General features: G+C 40.3%; 1 protein-coding gene across 4 annotated transcripts in view; it reads left to right on the top strand.

Moving 5' to 3' along the window:
* The window catches only part of EBF1 (EBF transcription factor 1), a 397,322-nt gene that overhangs the window by 348,804 nt on the left and 31,376 nt on the right, over positions 1 to 17,142 (top strand). For all 4 annotated transcript variants that reach the window (XM_035013358.1, XM_035013349.1, XM_035013339.1 and 1 more), the window contains exon 11: positions 13,139 to 13,227. In XM_035013358.1, coding sequence (XP_034869249.1) covers positions 13,139 to 13,227 — 89 coding nt within the window. The remainder of the gene's footprint in view (positions 1 to 13,138; positions 13,228 to 17,142) is intronic.

The following is a 17,142-nucleotide window of genomic DNA, read 5'->3' as shown; positions in this document are numbered from 1 at the left end:
AGTGAATTGCTTAACTAAACATTTATTGATTGTAAGTCATCAGGGACCAATATTAAGACCACCAGCATCCAAGGAAGATTAAATTCTGGTTACATATACAGATATATTTTGTCAATATTTGGGTCAAGGAGGCCCATTCCTCTGTGGTTTACGAGTCCAAATCCAGGGTGGGTTAGAAGCAGTAGAACCTCACTGCGGTGACCAGTGAGTGACCAACTTGGTTCCATCCACTTCTTAAAAGACAGGTGTCAAAATTGGGGGCAGAAAAAAAAATAAGAGCCATGGAAATCCCCTCATCCTCATCCCCCACCCCATACTAACAGGAATTGATCAAATCCGAAGGTGAATTTGGCATCATAACTTTTGCCTCAGGGCATCTGGAATTCTACACTTCTTAGGCCTGAGTGGACTTCAGTCTGGAATTGAGTGTCCTCTACTCTCTCTTCTGCCTCTCGTGATTAGCTAAGCTTCAGTTGGGCAAATAGGTTTGTCAACAACCCTTACTCTCTTTGTGTGCTCAGATCTTTGTTTGGGGATTGTTGAGAAAACTAGAGCCTCTGGTTTAAGGCATTCATGAGTCTCCTGAAGTTGTATTTGCCACCCACACTAATGATCTTGGAATGGTCTACCTTGACAGTTTCTCCTCAGACATCTCCTGGTTGATTACTCAGCTATACTAGATGGTGTGGACAACCCCTTTCACTTTAAGCCCCACATTTGATTTCAGTTCCATTATTCTCTGCTGGTATTCCTTCTGCTGTTTTGACCTGCTTTTGTCCTTCTGCCTCTGAATCTTTTTCTAACTATTCCTTAACTGTTAGTGTTTACTGTAGCACTGTGTGTCCCTGGTTTTATTCTGACACCAGTAGTTTCAGCTGTTACCTACATCTTGACATTACCTATAACCTCAACTCCATCCTTGATCTTTTACCTGAGCTTTAGTCCTTTGTTTCTAAACGCCTACTAAAGATTTTTACGTAGACATCCTATTGGCACCTAAAAAGCATGTTTGAAATTGAACTCATGATTTTTTCCTTTCATATGGAATTTTCTTCTTGCATTCTCTATCTTGTTGAGTGGCTACTCTAGCCACTCAGATAAATTAGAAATGTCAGTCATTCTCCGTCCTTTCTTATTCCTCACGCCTAATATGTTACTGAAGTCATGTGCATTCTATTCTAAAATACCTCTGAAATCTACCTTTTCTCCATGGCCACATCATCATTAGGTGGTCATTCATTTTCCATTGGATTATTACAAAAGTACTGACTTTAAATCCATCTTTCATTGGACTCCTATGGTTACGTCTTTGAAATACAGATGTGATTGTGTTACTCTTATGGTATGGAAAACCTGAAATATTTCCTTGTTGCCTACCAGATAAAATCTTCTATGGCACTCAAGGCCAATACTATTACTTACGGTGACTCAGTACTCTATTCCCAGTGTATAAGCTATGCTCTCCCAAAACTGGATTATCCAACCTTATGAGAACACATCATGTCCTTTTATAGCTCTGTACCTTTGCTCATGTTGTTCCTTTTTCCTGGGATGCGTTTCCCACCTTTTTTTGTAGAAAAATTCTATTTATCCGTATACATCTGGCTCAAATATGACTTCTTTGGTAAATGTGTCCCTGACTCCACTACAGAGAATTATTTTTTTCCTTCTTCTGTGCTGATTACATACAGGCCTGGTTCCCCACTGGGTTATGCACTCCTCAAGGGTACATCGTGTTGCCTAGAAGAGTTTTTCCAACCGAATCGTCCCTAGCTGGGGATGCACAGGATATTTGACCTGGGTTGTAATTCTCTTTCTTTTTATCTTCTTAATCATACAACCTTATATACAGCAAGAATCCAATTTTATTGAATTAAGCAATGTAACATATCCCAAGTCTGGGAAAGAATCCCATCTTAATAGGTGTTTCCTACCTTTTTTTTGTTGTTGTTCCCATCTGGTCACAGGATTTATGTTGTTTTAAAACACTTGTGTCCTACTCCAGGTAGAGCTCTATTTTAGAGTAATATCTGAGAATTAGAGGTGGTGGAATTCTTTGAACTATAATTTCAAATTAGTATAAGTGGGGGAAGAAAGTTGAACCCCAGGGACAAGTGAAACATACTTGATGATACATAAATAGTCTAATTAATCCTGTGTTCCCCACATCTGCCCCTATTTCTAGCACATGGCAGGTATTCTATTAATAGTAATAATAACTGCCTTTGAGTATTTATTTTGTGCTTAGCATATGTACAAATAGCACCACATCAAATCTTCCCTTTATAGATAAGGAAGACTTAAAGACAGTGAGTGGCTTTTCCAAAGGGCACGTCGCTGGTCAGTGAGGTAGCCTGGATGCAAATCTAGCTGCGTTCACTCCAAAAGGGTTGGAACAAAGGGAAGAAGAGTGCGCTGTTAGAGAAATGGAAGTCAAATAGAGTCTGGAGTAGGTGACAAAGGTTTCTACGGGATATATGTTAAGACAAAGGAAAGGACTAGAACATATTGCAGATAGGAAGGGATATGGGGACCAAGAAAAGAATAGGAAAAGTCCTGGAGGCCAAAATTATTAAAGTTCTGGAGGCTTCTTTGTTGTCCTCACTTGTCTGATCTAGCAAAGAGTTTAAGAGCAGGGCTTCGGAGTCAGACTGCCTGGGTTTGAATCCCTGGTTTTTCATTCCTCAGTTCTGTGGACTTGGGCAAGATCCTTAACTCCTGTGAGTCTCAGTTTCCTTCTCTGTGCAATGGGAATAACAGGAGTTATTTGCTTCAGGGTTGTGATAAAGATTAGATAGATTAATCCGTGTAAAGTCCTTGGCACATAGTAAATTCTTAGGAGGTGTTTAGCTGATGTTGCTGTTATAATAATTATTATTAGAAGAAAAGACACACATAGATGAATACAATTGATCCTTGTATCTTAGCATTACAGGGGTGCCATGGGATATTTTAAATTTGAGAGAAACAGGTAACACGAAGTCTGTTGGATACCATACAAATTACTAGTTCAAGGTAATGCATATCTTAACATTAGATCGCGCTGCATTTCTTTTGATGGTGCCGTGGCTTTGCAAAGCTGAGTTACCAGCAATTACTGGGATCAGAAGGAAGTCTCATGTAAACATTAATGCAGAAGAGAAAAGAGGGTGGTAGTATCCAATCTTATTCTAAGATTTGGGAAGTTATGCAGCGCTCAACAGTAACACATGTATCCCATTAGAAAGCTGTTGTGATTATCTTAGAATGAAAGAAAAATATTACTATATTATTTTTTCCTCCAATTTCTTTGTTTTTGTTTTTGTTTTTTCTTTCAAATGGCTACTATGGTATTAGGATATAAATATTAGGCTGTTTGGACCTGAGTAGTTAATAAACAGAGCTGTTGGCCATTTCTTTTTGCTTATAGGCACTGTGAAAAGATTGCTGAGCTGCCCAAGGTACTGTGAATGGAGAAAATTTGAGCATCTTTGGAGTAGATAATGAATAAAGATAAAATGAGAATGTGTGTTAAGGCTAAAAAGAAAAGGGTTCTGACTCCCATTCAGAGGAGACTTTCTGGCTGATTCTAAAGCTAATGATACACAGCAGTAATAATCGTATAGGTTGGGTCAATACTGAAAAGGGCTGACTTCATTTATTTTATATCAAGATGCCATTTAGTTGGAGTTTAGGCTGATAATAATGTCTAGTCTTATCTGCAAAGCCATTGTAGCTCTCTACATAACATACTTGTTAGGAGTGCTCTTTGCCTTATTAAAATATTACCAAATAATCAGTTAATCCTCTAATCCCTAATCCTAGTTACAAGTACTTTCCTGTCTTATTAGTGGCATTAATGGATTATTTGGAGTCACTTTTATTTCACTTTTCTTGGGACTTTTTTCCCCCTCTCAATCTGTCTACAGAGCCCTGCTATAATAACTTCATTATCCAGCTCTTCTGAAACCTGTCTACTGGTTTAGAGGAAACAGCTCTGTGAACAGTGGGAGTAGTTTTTCGAGTTGTCTCATAAAACCGTGATATTAACAATCACAAGTAGGACCTCAGCCCAGAACTCTGTGCTTGGTTAGCGCGGGGCTCAGCGAAGGGTTTCTTCGCTTTGGAGTCTGGACTTGGTGCTGTTCCCTGCTGAGAGCCATAAGTTACTGGTAGCTTGTTCTAGGAGAGTAATAAGTATTGTTGTTTAGCAATTGTGTTGTTGAAATTCAGCTCCACTATGTCTGACAGTATTTATCTAAAATACTTTCCCTGGTGCGTGTTCAAGTTCCAGTAAACCGTGTCTTATTGTGCGACCTTTTCATTTTCCAGTGAAAAGGGATCAGCTCGTCAGATAAAAGCTACAAGCCAGAGTACAGGAAAAATGCGTGCTCAGAAAATCCAAGCATGATTGAAAACAAGATGTGTTAAATCAATGCGGTTTATCGCCTGCCTATTCCCGGCAATTGCTGTTCTAAGCTCATTCTGAACACACTGGATGATAAAAGTACGGTGTCAAGCAGTCGCTGGGGTGGGAACGCGAAGAAACATGTTTATCAGACAGGCTGGGTGATTTTACCCCCTTGATAACAGTTATTGTCAAAACTCTTTGGGAAGAAATCTGAAGAACAATTATAGAAGGAATATTACTCTTGTTATATCAGAAGATATGCCAGTGGGGAAGAAAATTATGGATTTATCCTTAAATGCTAAGAAAGACAGACTATGTTGGCTTTCAATATTTAAACACCGGCATCCATTACACAGCGAAAATCATCCTTCTCTTCTAGTTCAAATGAGCAAATCTGGCTTTGAGACCTAATCATAAATGATCCAATTTTTTTTTTTTAATTCTAAAGTGAAAAAGATGGAAAGGCCAGAAAAAAAAGGATCATGAAGATCTTTAAGCTTCTGTTTGCTGGAGGGATTTAATTTTAGTTTTAAACCTATATCAAATTTGGAAATCTAAATTAAGTCTCCTGAAAGGCCAAGCTGTTCGGATCACATCATATGCAATAACAGGGGCAACTGTTCTCATCAACTTTATTACAATTAGAGAGCAGTAGTTTTCCCTAATTATTGTACGTTCACCTACTTCCCGTTTTAGATAGAGTGTAACCCTCCAGGGCAAGAAAGGGGTCTGTTTATGAAGAGATGCTCCACTTCTGCCAGTGACTTCTCACCAAGGATCATTTAGAAAATACCAACCGGTTGTGATAGGAAATAAGTGGGTTTAATGTAGCTCAACAGTGTTCTGTGTTCTCTTTTCCCCCAAAGACAAATCAACCTTTGAGAGCCCAACTCAGACCTGACAGAAAACATAGTTTCTTGATCATTTGTGGGGAAGGTTCAAAATACCAGGGTGGCCTCCCCGCAAAAGGTCTGTGCTTATTGACGGTGAGCTTTAAGTAAAGAAGGCAGGCTGGGTGACTTGTTCGCCTGCACGAAGTCAGGAGTCTGGGCACCAGGATTCTTCCTCAGGGTGGGTCTCTGTTTCACAGATACTTAGTGAAAAAGAAGCCATTTAATCAATGTGCGAACAGAACTTGTCAATATGTTGCAATTTGGGATTCATCAGTATTAAAATAAAGTAGCCCTCCTGGAAGAGTAAATAAAGCAGGGAGGCTTTTGTTCTGATTTATACAAAGCCAGCGCGGTCTGTGCCTCAGTTTCTCACCTTAGAATCGAGAGTAATGATTTTTGACATGTGTGTGATGGCGTATTGAAGGAATCACTGAGGTAATGTCTATTAAGCACTTGATATTACTGGGAAAAGGGTCTTCTATGACCTCAGGGTATGTATAAATTGACACCTCAGCAAGTAATCTTTATGATCGTTAATATCTATTAAAAATCTTCAGAGGTCCTTATAACTTAGAGAATACATGAGTTTTAGGATGCAGAAATCTTAAAAATTAGTTGTAACCCATCAAAGTATAAATTGGTATACATTTGGTAAAGGATACTTAGGAAGTATAGGTATCAAAAGACTTGAAATATGCATATTCTTTTATCCAAGAATTTCTCCCAAGTGTTGTTCATTACAGCACTTCTTAAATCTGAAAATTTGCGGCGGGGAGGGGGGAAGCATACATCCTCATTAACAGGGGATTTGTTACAGAAATTATGGCCATCTATATAATGCAATATGTTACGACCCTTAAAAAGAATGAGGTGGCTATAAATATGTATATAACCTATATTTATTTAAAACAATATTGTGAAAATGTCTGAAAGCATATATACTAATATAAGTAATGATTGTATATGAATAGGGGTATTACGGGGCTTTTTTCCTCTTCTTTGTGTTTCTTTTGTGCTTTTTATACAATAAGAATGTATTAGTTTTAGATTTAGAGAAACAGTAAAGCTGTTTCCATTTTAAAAAACAAAAGCAAGTCACTCTTAACTCTTTCTTCCTGCTCTTGATTGCTTTTGCTTCTGGAAGAGTTACTAATTTCCAAATGTACATGGGTTCTTTGTATTCCAACCGACAGTCCTCATGGTCTTCCCTCTCTGTGTTCCAACATCCTGGGCTCCGATCCTATTTCCAGCTCACTTTCTCTCTCCAGTCTGTGCCTTGCAGGCTCCCCCGGGCTCCACTCCTTGTAAAGAGGACTTAGTCACACAGGCCACCTAGTACTGCTGACTGCATCTTTGGTAGAGAGAGGTAGTAATTCCTTCACTTGATTTTTGAATCTCAAAGTTGTTGCCACACATCCAGAAGTTTGAAGACTACAAATAAGAAGTCAGGGCACTGTTCAAATCCAGATTAGAAATTTTCCTTTGGCTCCTTATGTTGGTAAATTCTGCCCATGTTGGCTTCATTCTGACACCCTTCTGGTTCAGTGACAGCCTTCTGCAGTTCAATGAGCCTCTTCCCAAACCTCTCCTGAGCATCACTGGCTCCTGAGGCAGGGCTATGGGGTGTACAAGCATTTCACATTGGAAGCAGGGCTCCGCTTGCAAGGGATTTGGTTTTAGGTTTCTTAGGGAGTGCATCCCAGAATACCGTTCACGCACTAAACGTCTAGGAAGATAATGAAATATCCAAGTGGCTGGAAATGCAACAAATTTCTTCATTAACCATATTTCTGGCTCTTGTTTAGGTTTGAGGTTGATTTTTTGGTTTATATATTTTAAAGTCAGTCTTAAAGATAGGTTTGTGAAGATAACTTGCTGTTTTATTGTTTACCTCTGGTTGTTAATTTAGTGACTGAGGGAAAAATGGGGCCATTATGGAACAAAAAGGCTCGCCTAACACATATGTAATAACTCTCATGCCCAGAATGGATCTGCCTTGAAGGGAAATGCTCCGCTGTTACTCCTTTAGTTCAAATATAGAGTAGTCACCAGGGAAGCTTGGAGACCCAGGTGCTGGTTTTATCATTGCCTCTGCTATGAGGTTTTATTTATTACTTGGCATAGAGTCTAGATATTTGTTTGGACATTAAATGGCAATAGAATATAAATATTACCTTCCTAATATCTGCATTTCTTTTTATTTCCAGTCAAAATGACATCATGTCACACAACCATTAAAAAAAGGAAATTAAAACCCCAGAAATATGTTAAAGCGCTGCAGTGAGTTGCTGAGCTATAAAAGCAGGGAAACTCTGCGTGCTAACATTGGAACGGTACCGAAAGCGCTTTTCCTGCGCTGTTTGGGAACACAGCTCTCCAGCCCCTCATTTCCATTGTTTCCAGGAATACGTATTCGAGAAGTTAAGGAGGATGGAGGAGTGATTTCTCTAAAAAGAAACTCTGAAAAGAGAAAAATCCATTTTCATAACTGAGAATGCATCCTTCTTGACTACATGATTTTAATTTGCAAATAAATCCCCTTAAAGAGAATTTCCTTATTTGATGTGTTTGTGAAGTGGATTAAAAAAAAAAAAAGACTAAAGGCATGAAAAGGCCACAAACGGCATACATATTTAGTTAGGATTTACTCATTACTAGATGTTCTGAATGGATTTTGTAATCTTTTCATTAGTATTAGTGCATAAAATCGAGTTGTATTATTTTAAATGTTCTTTGCATATAGCATTTCATGTTGCATGGACATTTGGACACTGCAAACAATAGTTTTGTATAATCAGAGCTGTTCTGTCTTGACCAGGACCTCAGTTGAAGCCCAGAGAAGGGCTCTGCCTAGATTGGTGCTGCATAGAAAGTTACTGGTTTCCTTTAGGGGAGCCTGAGATTATGAGATTGAGAAAGTACCCAAAGCCATTGATAAGCAGTTCCAACATAAGGCCAGATCTAGGAGTTTGATTTTTTTTTTTTAAGATTTATTTATTTATTTTAGAGAGAGAGAGTGGGCGAGAGCATGCATGGGAGAGCGCGGGGGAGGGGGAAGGGAAAGCGATAGAGGGAAAGGGACAGAGAATCTTAAGCAGACACCCGGCTGAGCACAGAGGCCAATGAGGGGCTCAATCTCAGGGTCCTGAGATCATGACCTAAGCTGAAATCAAGAGTTGGTTGCTTACCCGACTGAGCCACCCAGGCCACCCAGGCACCCCTGATTTTTTTTAACCACTTAATTAACTTTTACTCTTTGAAAAGTAATGAGTTGGATGTCCCTGAAATGCCAATATATCATTTATATATATATGCCCATGCATATATCACCTGCTTTCTACCAACCTCCACTCCCCAGCGACATATAGCTATGAGTGAGAGGACTCTTCGACAATCTCAGCTGATACATCTGCCCTGCAAGCTTGCTTTCCTGTGTAGAAGCATTTGCTCTTGCTTTCTGTGCATTTGTAGGAAAGTTCCAGACTCACTGTAGCATATGCACACAGCTGTATGGGGTCCAACTGAGCTTACTCAGCTAACATGTATCTATCTCCAAGTTTAAACAGGACAGTGGAAAACATCTTGAATTCAAATGTCTGTGGCTCCTCAATCCTCTGATTGCCCTTAAATCCATGTGTCTTATGAAGTGTAGTGGGACCCTAGGGCAGGCTTCCTGCGAAACTGGAGCAGAGGTGGTGACCCACCATCTAAGCCTCAGGAAGGCAAGAGGGTACACTTCTGAATGGAAGGAAGCTGCGTTCCGACTCTACAGAGTAATTCATCCCTCTTCTGGGGTTGGATTACATATACCTTTCAGGAAGTTTCTTTTCCAGGGCTTTTGGTGTTGCGACACAAAACAGTTAATTCCTACAAATGCCGTCTGGACACATGGTAAGCACTAAAAATGATGATTGAATCAATGGAGAATTTACTATCTTGTGGAATTTTTCAAATGCCTACATTGCTCCCATTCTATTCTGATGATTTAAAAATTGGGCCTTTTTAAATTTGGGATTACAGATTTTTCTAAAGCTCTGAGCTTCCCTTATTCTGCTACTGTCCCTGCCTGGTTTAGGATGACACCCGTTGCAGCCCTTTTCAGAGACTGTGGACTAGGTGTTTGGAAGAAGAGTCACATAATGCTCTCTCATCCTTGCATTCCTTTTGTAGTTTATAGCTTCATCTGTTTTTTCTTTTTTCAACCTGAGATGCTCATGCTTCTTTATTTGTGGTTAATTATGCTCAGTTAAGTTTTTTTCTTTCTCTACTAGATTCTCGGAATTGTCCCAAGTTTTAGGGGGAAAAATTGATTAGTCCCATTTCTACTGGTGCCTCCTGAGCCCTGTGCTTGAATACAATGAGGTCACTTTGTTGAAGGATTAACTTTATATTACATTCTTGCAGAGTAGACGTATGTCCCTAAGGTACGACTACCCCCACTGATGAAATAAATATACCATTCTTTATGATTCCTCCTCGTTACCCTCTCTGTTGATTTTCAGAGAGTTTATGAATAGTCACATATTTATACAACTGGCCAAAAGTATACTACTTATTTTTCTTATGGTCTGTAATAACCTATGCAAGGTTATTAAAGGGTATACAGACCCCTTTTAAGGCATAGTTTCTTATGTCATTACTTTATACAAGGAGGTCAAATTCCATCTCAGCAACAATCTCTTGCTCTTAACCTTTCCCTCCGATTATAAAAGTAATATATGTTCATTGTGGAAAACTCAGAGAATACACAACACAAAGAAAAGGAAGAAAAGCACTTTAAGATCCACTTTTTTTGAAATAACTACTGTTAAGCCGTTTATACACATACACTTTTTTATTCTATGTATTTTCATTTTCTAAAAAGTAATCATATTATACATATGCTCTTGTAATCTGCTTGTTAACCTAGCAATATATTATATGTCAGTAAATATTCTCCCCCCACATGGCATTGCTTTTGAGGACTGTATCATATTCCATTCCATTGGTATGCCATGATTTAATCATCCTGCTCCCTAGACATTTCATCTGTTTTTGTTTTTTGTTTTTTAAGTAGCAGTTTTTATCAGATGGACCTTCTCACTCAGGGATCAGTTTTTGTCCTCTGGTCAAAGCAATCAGAGAAACCATCAGACACCTTTGAATTGAAGACAATGAGCTTTGTCTTGCATATTTTTTGTGCTATCTTTGTCTACAGCACTGGACCATGCCATTGTATTATTCAATACCTAAATTAGGGGCAGGATAATGTATTTAAAAGTATGAGTGTAGAGCAGATCATAAAGGCATGGGAAATAAATTAAAAGCCTTTGTCTTACTATCTGAAATATTTCCCCTCACATAGTATACTTCCATAGAGTGGATGCTTATTTTCCTTTGAATAATGGGTTTAATATATCTAACTCAATTACTCTTTGTGGCAGCAGAATGACTTCTCCTCAGCTCTTTAGCTATTAGTTCCATATAGATATTTGAATTGGTTCTTTTAATTGCAGATAATAGTGTTGGTCATTCTGCTCTGAGTTGGCTGGATGGACAGAGAAGCACATCCTCCCCCCATACGTCAGACAGTCATTCATTTAACAACCACGGGTTTCTTGACACAGTAGGAATTAATTCATTATGCAAACAATCGAAGGAGCAGGTCAACAATTCAAGTTTTATTGGTGGCTTAGACTGAAAAATAAAACCAAGAATTAGAATTTTCAAGATGCTGAATTATGTCTCCAGATATTAAAATGATACATTTAATTGTCTAAAGCTATTTTTTATGGTTAAACATCTTTGATGGCAATTAGTATTATGGGTGGGGATGGATGTGATACATAACTTAAACCTAGGTGCCCATTCCTGTCCCTTTCATGCATTTCTTGATTAAATACCGTGGGTTTTACGAGTAACAGCTTCCCTGCATAGAGTTCTATGGCTTTTTCTCTACACATCTAATTTGAAAAAAGAATTCTTCTCAAGGGTTTAGAAAGTAATTCATAAAATGGGAGGGATAATAAATATTGTGCCTTAACTCATATACTAGTATAGATAGAGAGATTTGGTACACCTGGGTATAATTTTAGTTAATTTCCGCAAGAGACAGGTTGAAAGTTTACTGTTTGGAAGCGGGGGAAGAGGGGGAGAAGATGTCTAAATCTCATATTTGCAAAAATGATTACATTGTCTTAAATGAAAATGCTACTCTATTAGCAACTTCAATAAGCATTGCATTTGGGAAAATATCTTTTCAATAAAAAGTTACCTGAAGTTCACTCCAACTTAAAATATACAAGTGAGGAAAAAGTACTTACTCTGATTTATGTGTCTTTTGGTGGTGTAATTATTGGCTTTTTACTCACCTGTGTAAAACAATGTACTTTTGTAAATGGATTTCTGGCCACTTTACGCAGCTTTTTTTTTTTTTTTTTTTGCCATTTTTTTTTTCCTTACATAAAAAGTAAGCACTGTCAATCAAGGAATTTTAAGGTTTATTTCCTCTTTAGAAATGATTGATAGCCTTTTAGATTTACAAGTTGACAAGTTAAAGGGTTCTATTGGTATAATTATGTACTAAATTCACAGTCTTTCAATTTAAATGTCCTTTTAAAACCACAAGATTATCATACCTGTATTTTGAAAAGTGGGCCAGTCAGTTTGGGTTGGTATACAAATTGCTTCCATTAGCCTTGGGACCTATTTGAATTTAATACAGTTTTTTAAAGTTAGTAGTAGTATGAATCTTACTTTTAAAATTTAGGTTAATGGAAATGCATTTTAAGTAAAGCATGTGGCAACTTGTTTTCTAATGTATAGCTAAATGTCAGAACTACAAAGACTGTCTTTTTACTCGGTATGGTAGAAAAAATGTGGTTGAAAACATTAGTTACGCTAAAAAAGAAAGGAAGAAAAACACTCACCCACCCACCCGTCTATTACTTAAAGGATATGGGGGATGTGGGTAGAGGACAGAGCTGCCATCTTTTCTTGGTCAGATGAGGAAGGCTGAAGATATTTCGTATCTTGGGAAGAAATTTTGAAAATTATAGACCAGAGTCCACTTCGTATCGCATTTAATTTAAGGCTGCTTTGGAAGAGAGTGTAGACAGTATGGGTACAATAAGGCCCATTGTCTCCAAATATTATTACAGGTTTGCTCTTCTTCTAGCCTTTTTAAGAATTTTTCTTGGAGACCCAGCTGCTCTAAGCTAGTGCTCCCCAGAGGCTGGTCTTCTTCCTGAAATAATATTGATGTTGGTCAATGAGTCTGTCATTTTAGATGTGAGGGTGTTGTATCAAGGGTATTTTCAACACCTATCACCTTGCAGACTCTATCCAAGGGTAGAATCGGCTTTCTATGCCGAGAAGATCCTGTCTCCCTGCCTCTCACCCCATTCTTGTGGGCTTAATGGCCACAGAGGCACTGAGATGTATCTGCTGAGGTCTACTAGACATTTTTCAGTTAAGCAAGTACTTGTCATTCTCCTGCTGTTTATAATCTATAGACACCCTCAGACAAGCCTTTGAGTGTTTTGACCTGAGCTTCTAACTAGTGAATCCTAAAACTTCACATCAAATGCCATTTCACTTTCTGTTTTTGATTATGTAAGGAATATAGAATTTGGGCAGAAGAACAGAGTCCGGGGCCTGCTATTAATGTTCTTTTGAGTGAGTCACTGCCCGCCGTGGTAAATAGCACAAGTAGATGGTGGAAATGTTCAGCAAGGCGATGGTGCATCTGATCACCTCATGATCGAATTCAAAAGTATAAATTAAACTTTGGACTTCCAGTTATTTCCACACCATCAGTGTTATGGTCTGTTTTCTTTCCTGAAATTGTTCTAATCATGTGACTTCTTCATTGCAGCGCTCAACGAACCCACCATCGATTATGGTTTCCAGAGGTTACAGAAGGTCATTCCTCGGCACCCTGGCGACCCTGAGCGTTTGCCAAAGGTCAGGATACCTCTTTTTTTTGGGTTATAGTCTCTGGACACTTGGGCTTAAGTGATGAGCAGAAAACTTTGCTATTGATAAAAATTAGTTCATAGATTAACAACTCAATATTTGAGTTGTTAATTTGTGTGTTTTGTGTCCTTGGTACTCTAAGGTAAACAATACCAAGAGTAGCAAGCATTTATGTGCCAGGTAGTGTTATACTTATTTTTACATATATTATGTCATTTCTTCCTTTCAAAAGCCCTCTGAGGTTGGTACTGTTACCTTTATTTCAGAGAAGAAAACAATCAAGCAAAAACAGGTTAAATCATTTGCCCAAGGTCACATAGCATGTAAATTGCTAAACTGGGCTACAAACCTATACAGCCTGGCTCCAAAGTCCAGGTTATTAGTCACTGCATCACACCAACTCTCAAGAGGAAAAAGAACACTGCCTTTCTACTATGTGAGGATTTATACTTATCCCCGGTGCAGCTAGAGCTCAAAAGAAACATATTGGCAGATCTTGCAACTGGACAAATAAGACAGAGCCTCTTACCACCAGAGGCATCCTACTTAACTGGAAATACGGTACAAACGTGTGAGAAATTAAACAAAAATTCAGGACAGAGTGATACACGTCATGCAGCAGTACGTTGTTAGTTGCCAACACAGAAGGGAGGAAGTTTACATGTATTGACTTCTCTTCTGTACCTGTTGTCAATGCCCCATCTCTGTATCCGAGGACCGTGGGCCTTGTGGCAGAGAGATCATCATACACGACCAATGACAACGGGAAGTATTAGGTACATTTAAAATACAACCCAAGTTCTGCGAGGACTCAGAGTAGAGGATAGTTAAATGCCAGAGAAGTTCAAAGTACAGAATTAGTGGGACTACCATTCACCATTTATTGACAGTAAAATGAAGTTTCATTTACTACATAAATGAAAACTATTATAAATTAAATGAGTAGATGAGAGGTGCTCTCCTTGCCAGAGTAAGGCTAGAGATACGTCCTTTCTAAGTCTGTTTCTCCTCATAAAACACTTACAAAAATGAAGTTGGCCCCCTTCCTAGCTCAGCAGACTTCTTTGGGGGATCAGTTTATCATCACATCCTCCCTGCGAGCCTGGTGCCCTGGACAGCAGAGCCACCTGTGAGAATAGGCCTTTCCCAGGAGAAAGGTGTCCCCCCAACTGATGCAGAGATGAAAGGAGCCAGTAGGGGAGGGGAGGACCCTACCTGACCGAAGAGAAGAACTGTGACCAGCAAGAGAGGCTCTTCTCTGCCCAGACCTGGGGCTAGAACCACACAGTCTTCGGTCTCAACCTTCAGCTTCCCAGCATAGCCTTCTGCCCAGTGCTGTTCACCTCAGTAAAAACTCACTGCAGAGGAAGAAATCGTATGATGTGTCAGTCTGTTCATATCCTTGTCTTTGAAGCAGGCCTTCATCCTACACATCCTTCTCTTTTACCCTGACTTAGTCTTGGGGAGCAATTAAATAATCTAATAGTAATAGTGAACAGCAATCTCTGTCTGGAGTGTAGATGTGCCTTGGAGAGATTTACTTTTAAGTTCCTCTGTCCAGCAAGAACCTAACTCCCATGCATTTCCTGAGGGACTGTAATTGGTAATTTTATAGCGCAGTGATGTAAACGACATGTGTCCACCTAACGGTCAGTGCCTTAGGTGTCTCAGTAGTAGAAAGAAGGCATGGCCACAATGCCAGATTTTTCTTATTTTCCATTTAGGGACTTTACATTTGGCATTTGATGGCTCTAGAATCTGCTAAAGGGACTTGAGAATCAGATTGGCAGGTGTGAGACTCAGAGCAAGGGCACTTACTAGCTATGTAACGGGTCAAAATTCTTTTTTTTCCCTCCAAGATTCTTTACCTCTCTGTGCCTCAGTTTCCTTCTTTATCAAATGGAGATGGGAATATTTTCTACCTTTTCTGGCTGTTATTTTAAAAACCACTTATTGAGCACTCAACAAAAGGCGGCTACGATTATTTGCCAGTTGAGTAAGAGTGGCATTGTTGCTTCGGGGGGCCCTTCCATCCAGTCTCAGCAGAGCAGTTGCATGGGTGATTTATCTTCTGTGCCTCAGTTTCTTCATCTATAAAGTGGGGACAATAATCGTGCTGACTTCATGGGGATCACGTAAGGATACAAAGAGGTACTCCTGCAGGTGCCCTCCAGCACTGTTCTCTGGCTCACCATTGCCTCTCAGTAAATATTGATCAAAAAACAGAAGATAAAGCTGGTTTGAAGGTTGAGGTCTAAAGAAGTCAGGAAGTACTTTTCTTATTCGTAAAGAAGTAAGAGAAATAGGAATATAGGACTGAGTTTCGTGTATTTTTAAAGACATTTTTACAGTCGCACATCACATTCAGAAATGGTGAGCAAACAGCACGGATACGTGTCACTTCATCCCCGGTGGCCCGATGGTGGAATTCCCAGTCCTCTTTTCCTGGGTTTGGGAGGAGTCATCAGGACACAATGGATTTGTGTGTTAAGGAAACACTCGGCCGCCTGCATCTAGCCACCGGACTGTGCAAGGGCTCTGGCTGGAGCCCACCCCAGGAAGCTCTCTGTGTGACTCAGATCAGCGGGGCTGTCCTCCTGGCTCCGAATGTTAAGGTGGAGTGAGAGTTCAAGAGCAGGGTCAGGAAGTGGCGGATGGAGCCAGCTTGAGGTATTCCTGTGCACTTGGGAGATTTATACTCCTGCTGTCCATTGTTAGGGGGATAAAAATGGGCTCTGCCTTTCTTAGAATCATGGTCAGTGTTTGTCAAACAGGAGAGTTTCAGTGAGCCATGGACCACACACCTTAAAAAACAAACTGCACTTTATTAAACCCATGTGTTTGTGAATAGACAAAGCTAGATTCATACAACCACCCACATATTCTGTCAAATGAAACTGCTCCAAAGCCCAAGCAGACGGCTCTCCATAATAATATGCCTTTGTCTCCCGGCTCGTGCTTTTTCAAAGAACTTGTGCATGCTTTGTTTTCTTGGCGCCCGACTTATGAGAGAAGTCGAGAAAGCAGACATCATTCCCATTTACCAAATGAGAAATCAGGAGCAAGCTGGATCCTTCTCCGTAAATCATGCTGTCCCTGAAAGTCACCATTAGTGATAGTGGCCGTATGCACAAATTTCAAATACTGTAATTATCCTAAGCCCGGGTGTGTTTTGGTTTCCTTTTTCATCTGCACAGGGAGAAGGGTGGGCTACGATTTTAAATGGAAGCGTTCTGTTCTGTTTCATTCGGACTCACCTCCCTCTCTGGAGCCTGGCAGGAGGGAGAGGAACATGTGACGAACTTTGGGGTGAAGGTTGACTCTGCGGCTAGTGTAGAGGTGAGGGGATGGGGACTGCGGTCAGTCAGAGCCTGTGAGACGCTGGCCTGCACGATGCATTCCAGAAACACTGGGCCCGGAGTTCTCTCTGTTTTGAAGGCCAGAGGTGTCTCCATCCCCTTCCAGTTGACTGCAAGTTGTCTTCCCGAGTGGTCAGTGAGCAGGAGCACCGAGGTGGGCAGAGTGGGCAGGGCTTGTGGCCTTGCGTGGGTTGGCACCGGGTCCCCGGGCACGGGTGGTGCTCCGTCACGCCTCTGCTGCACCCAGCGCTGCCTCATCCAGGTGCTCGAAGAGCACAGAGGTCGAGAGAGTGGGCTGTCCGCCCAGATGCACGTGGAGCTTGAAAACCAGATCCACCGCTCTGTGCAGTGACTTGGCCTCTCCAGCCTGTTGCTCCTTCTTCACGCCGTGGCCCCGCAGTGTTGCTGTTGGGCACTGGGGAGAGAATCTCGGCAAAGGGGCCTCTCCGGCAGCTAGCCTGACTTCAGCACACGGAGGCTCCAGTCCCTGCAAGGTGGCTGCTCCCCATTCCACGGGACTCAGAGTTCCAGATGGCCGGCGACT

This window comes from Mirounga leonina, unplaced genomic scaffold (genome assembly GCF_011800145.1).
Source record: "Mirounga leonina isolate KUSES-001 unplaced genomic scaffold, KU_Mleo_1.0 Mir_104, whole genome shotgun sequence".
NCBI classification, from domain to species: Eukaryota; Metazoa; Chordata; class Mammalia; order Carnivora; family Phocidae; genus Mirounga; species Mirounga leonina.
This window is presented reverse-complemented; position numbering and strand designations above follow the sequence as displayed.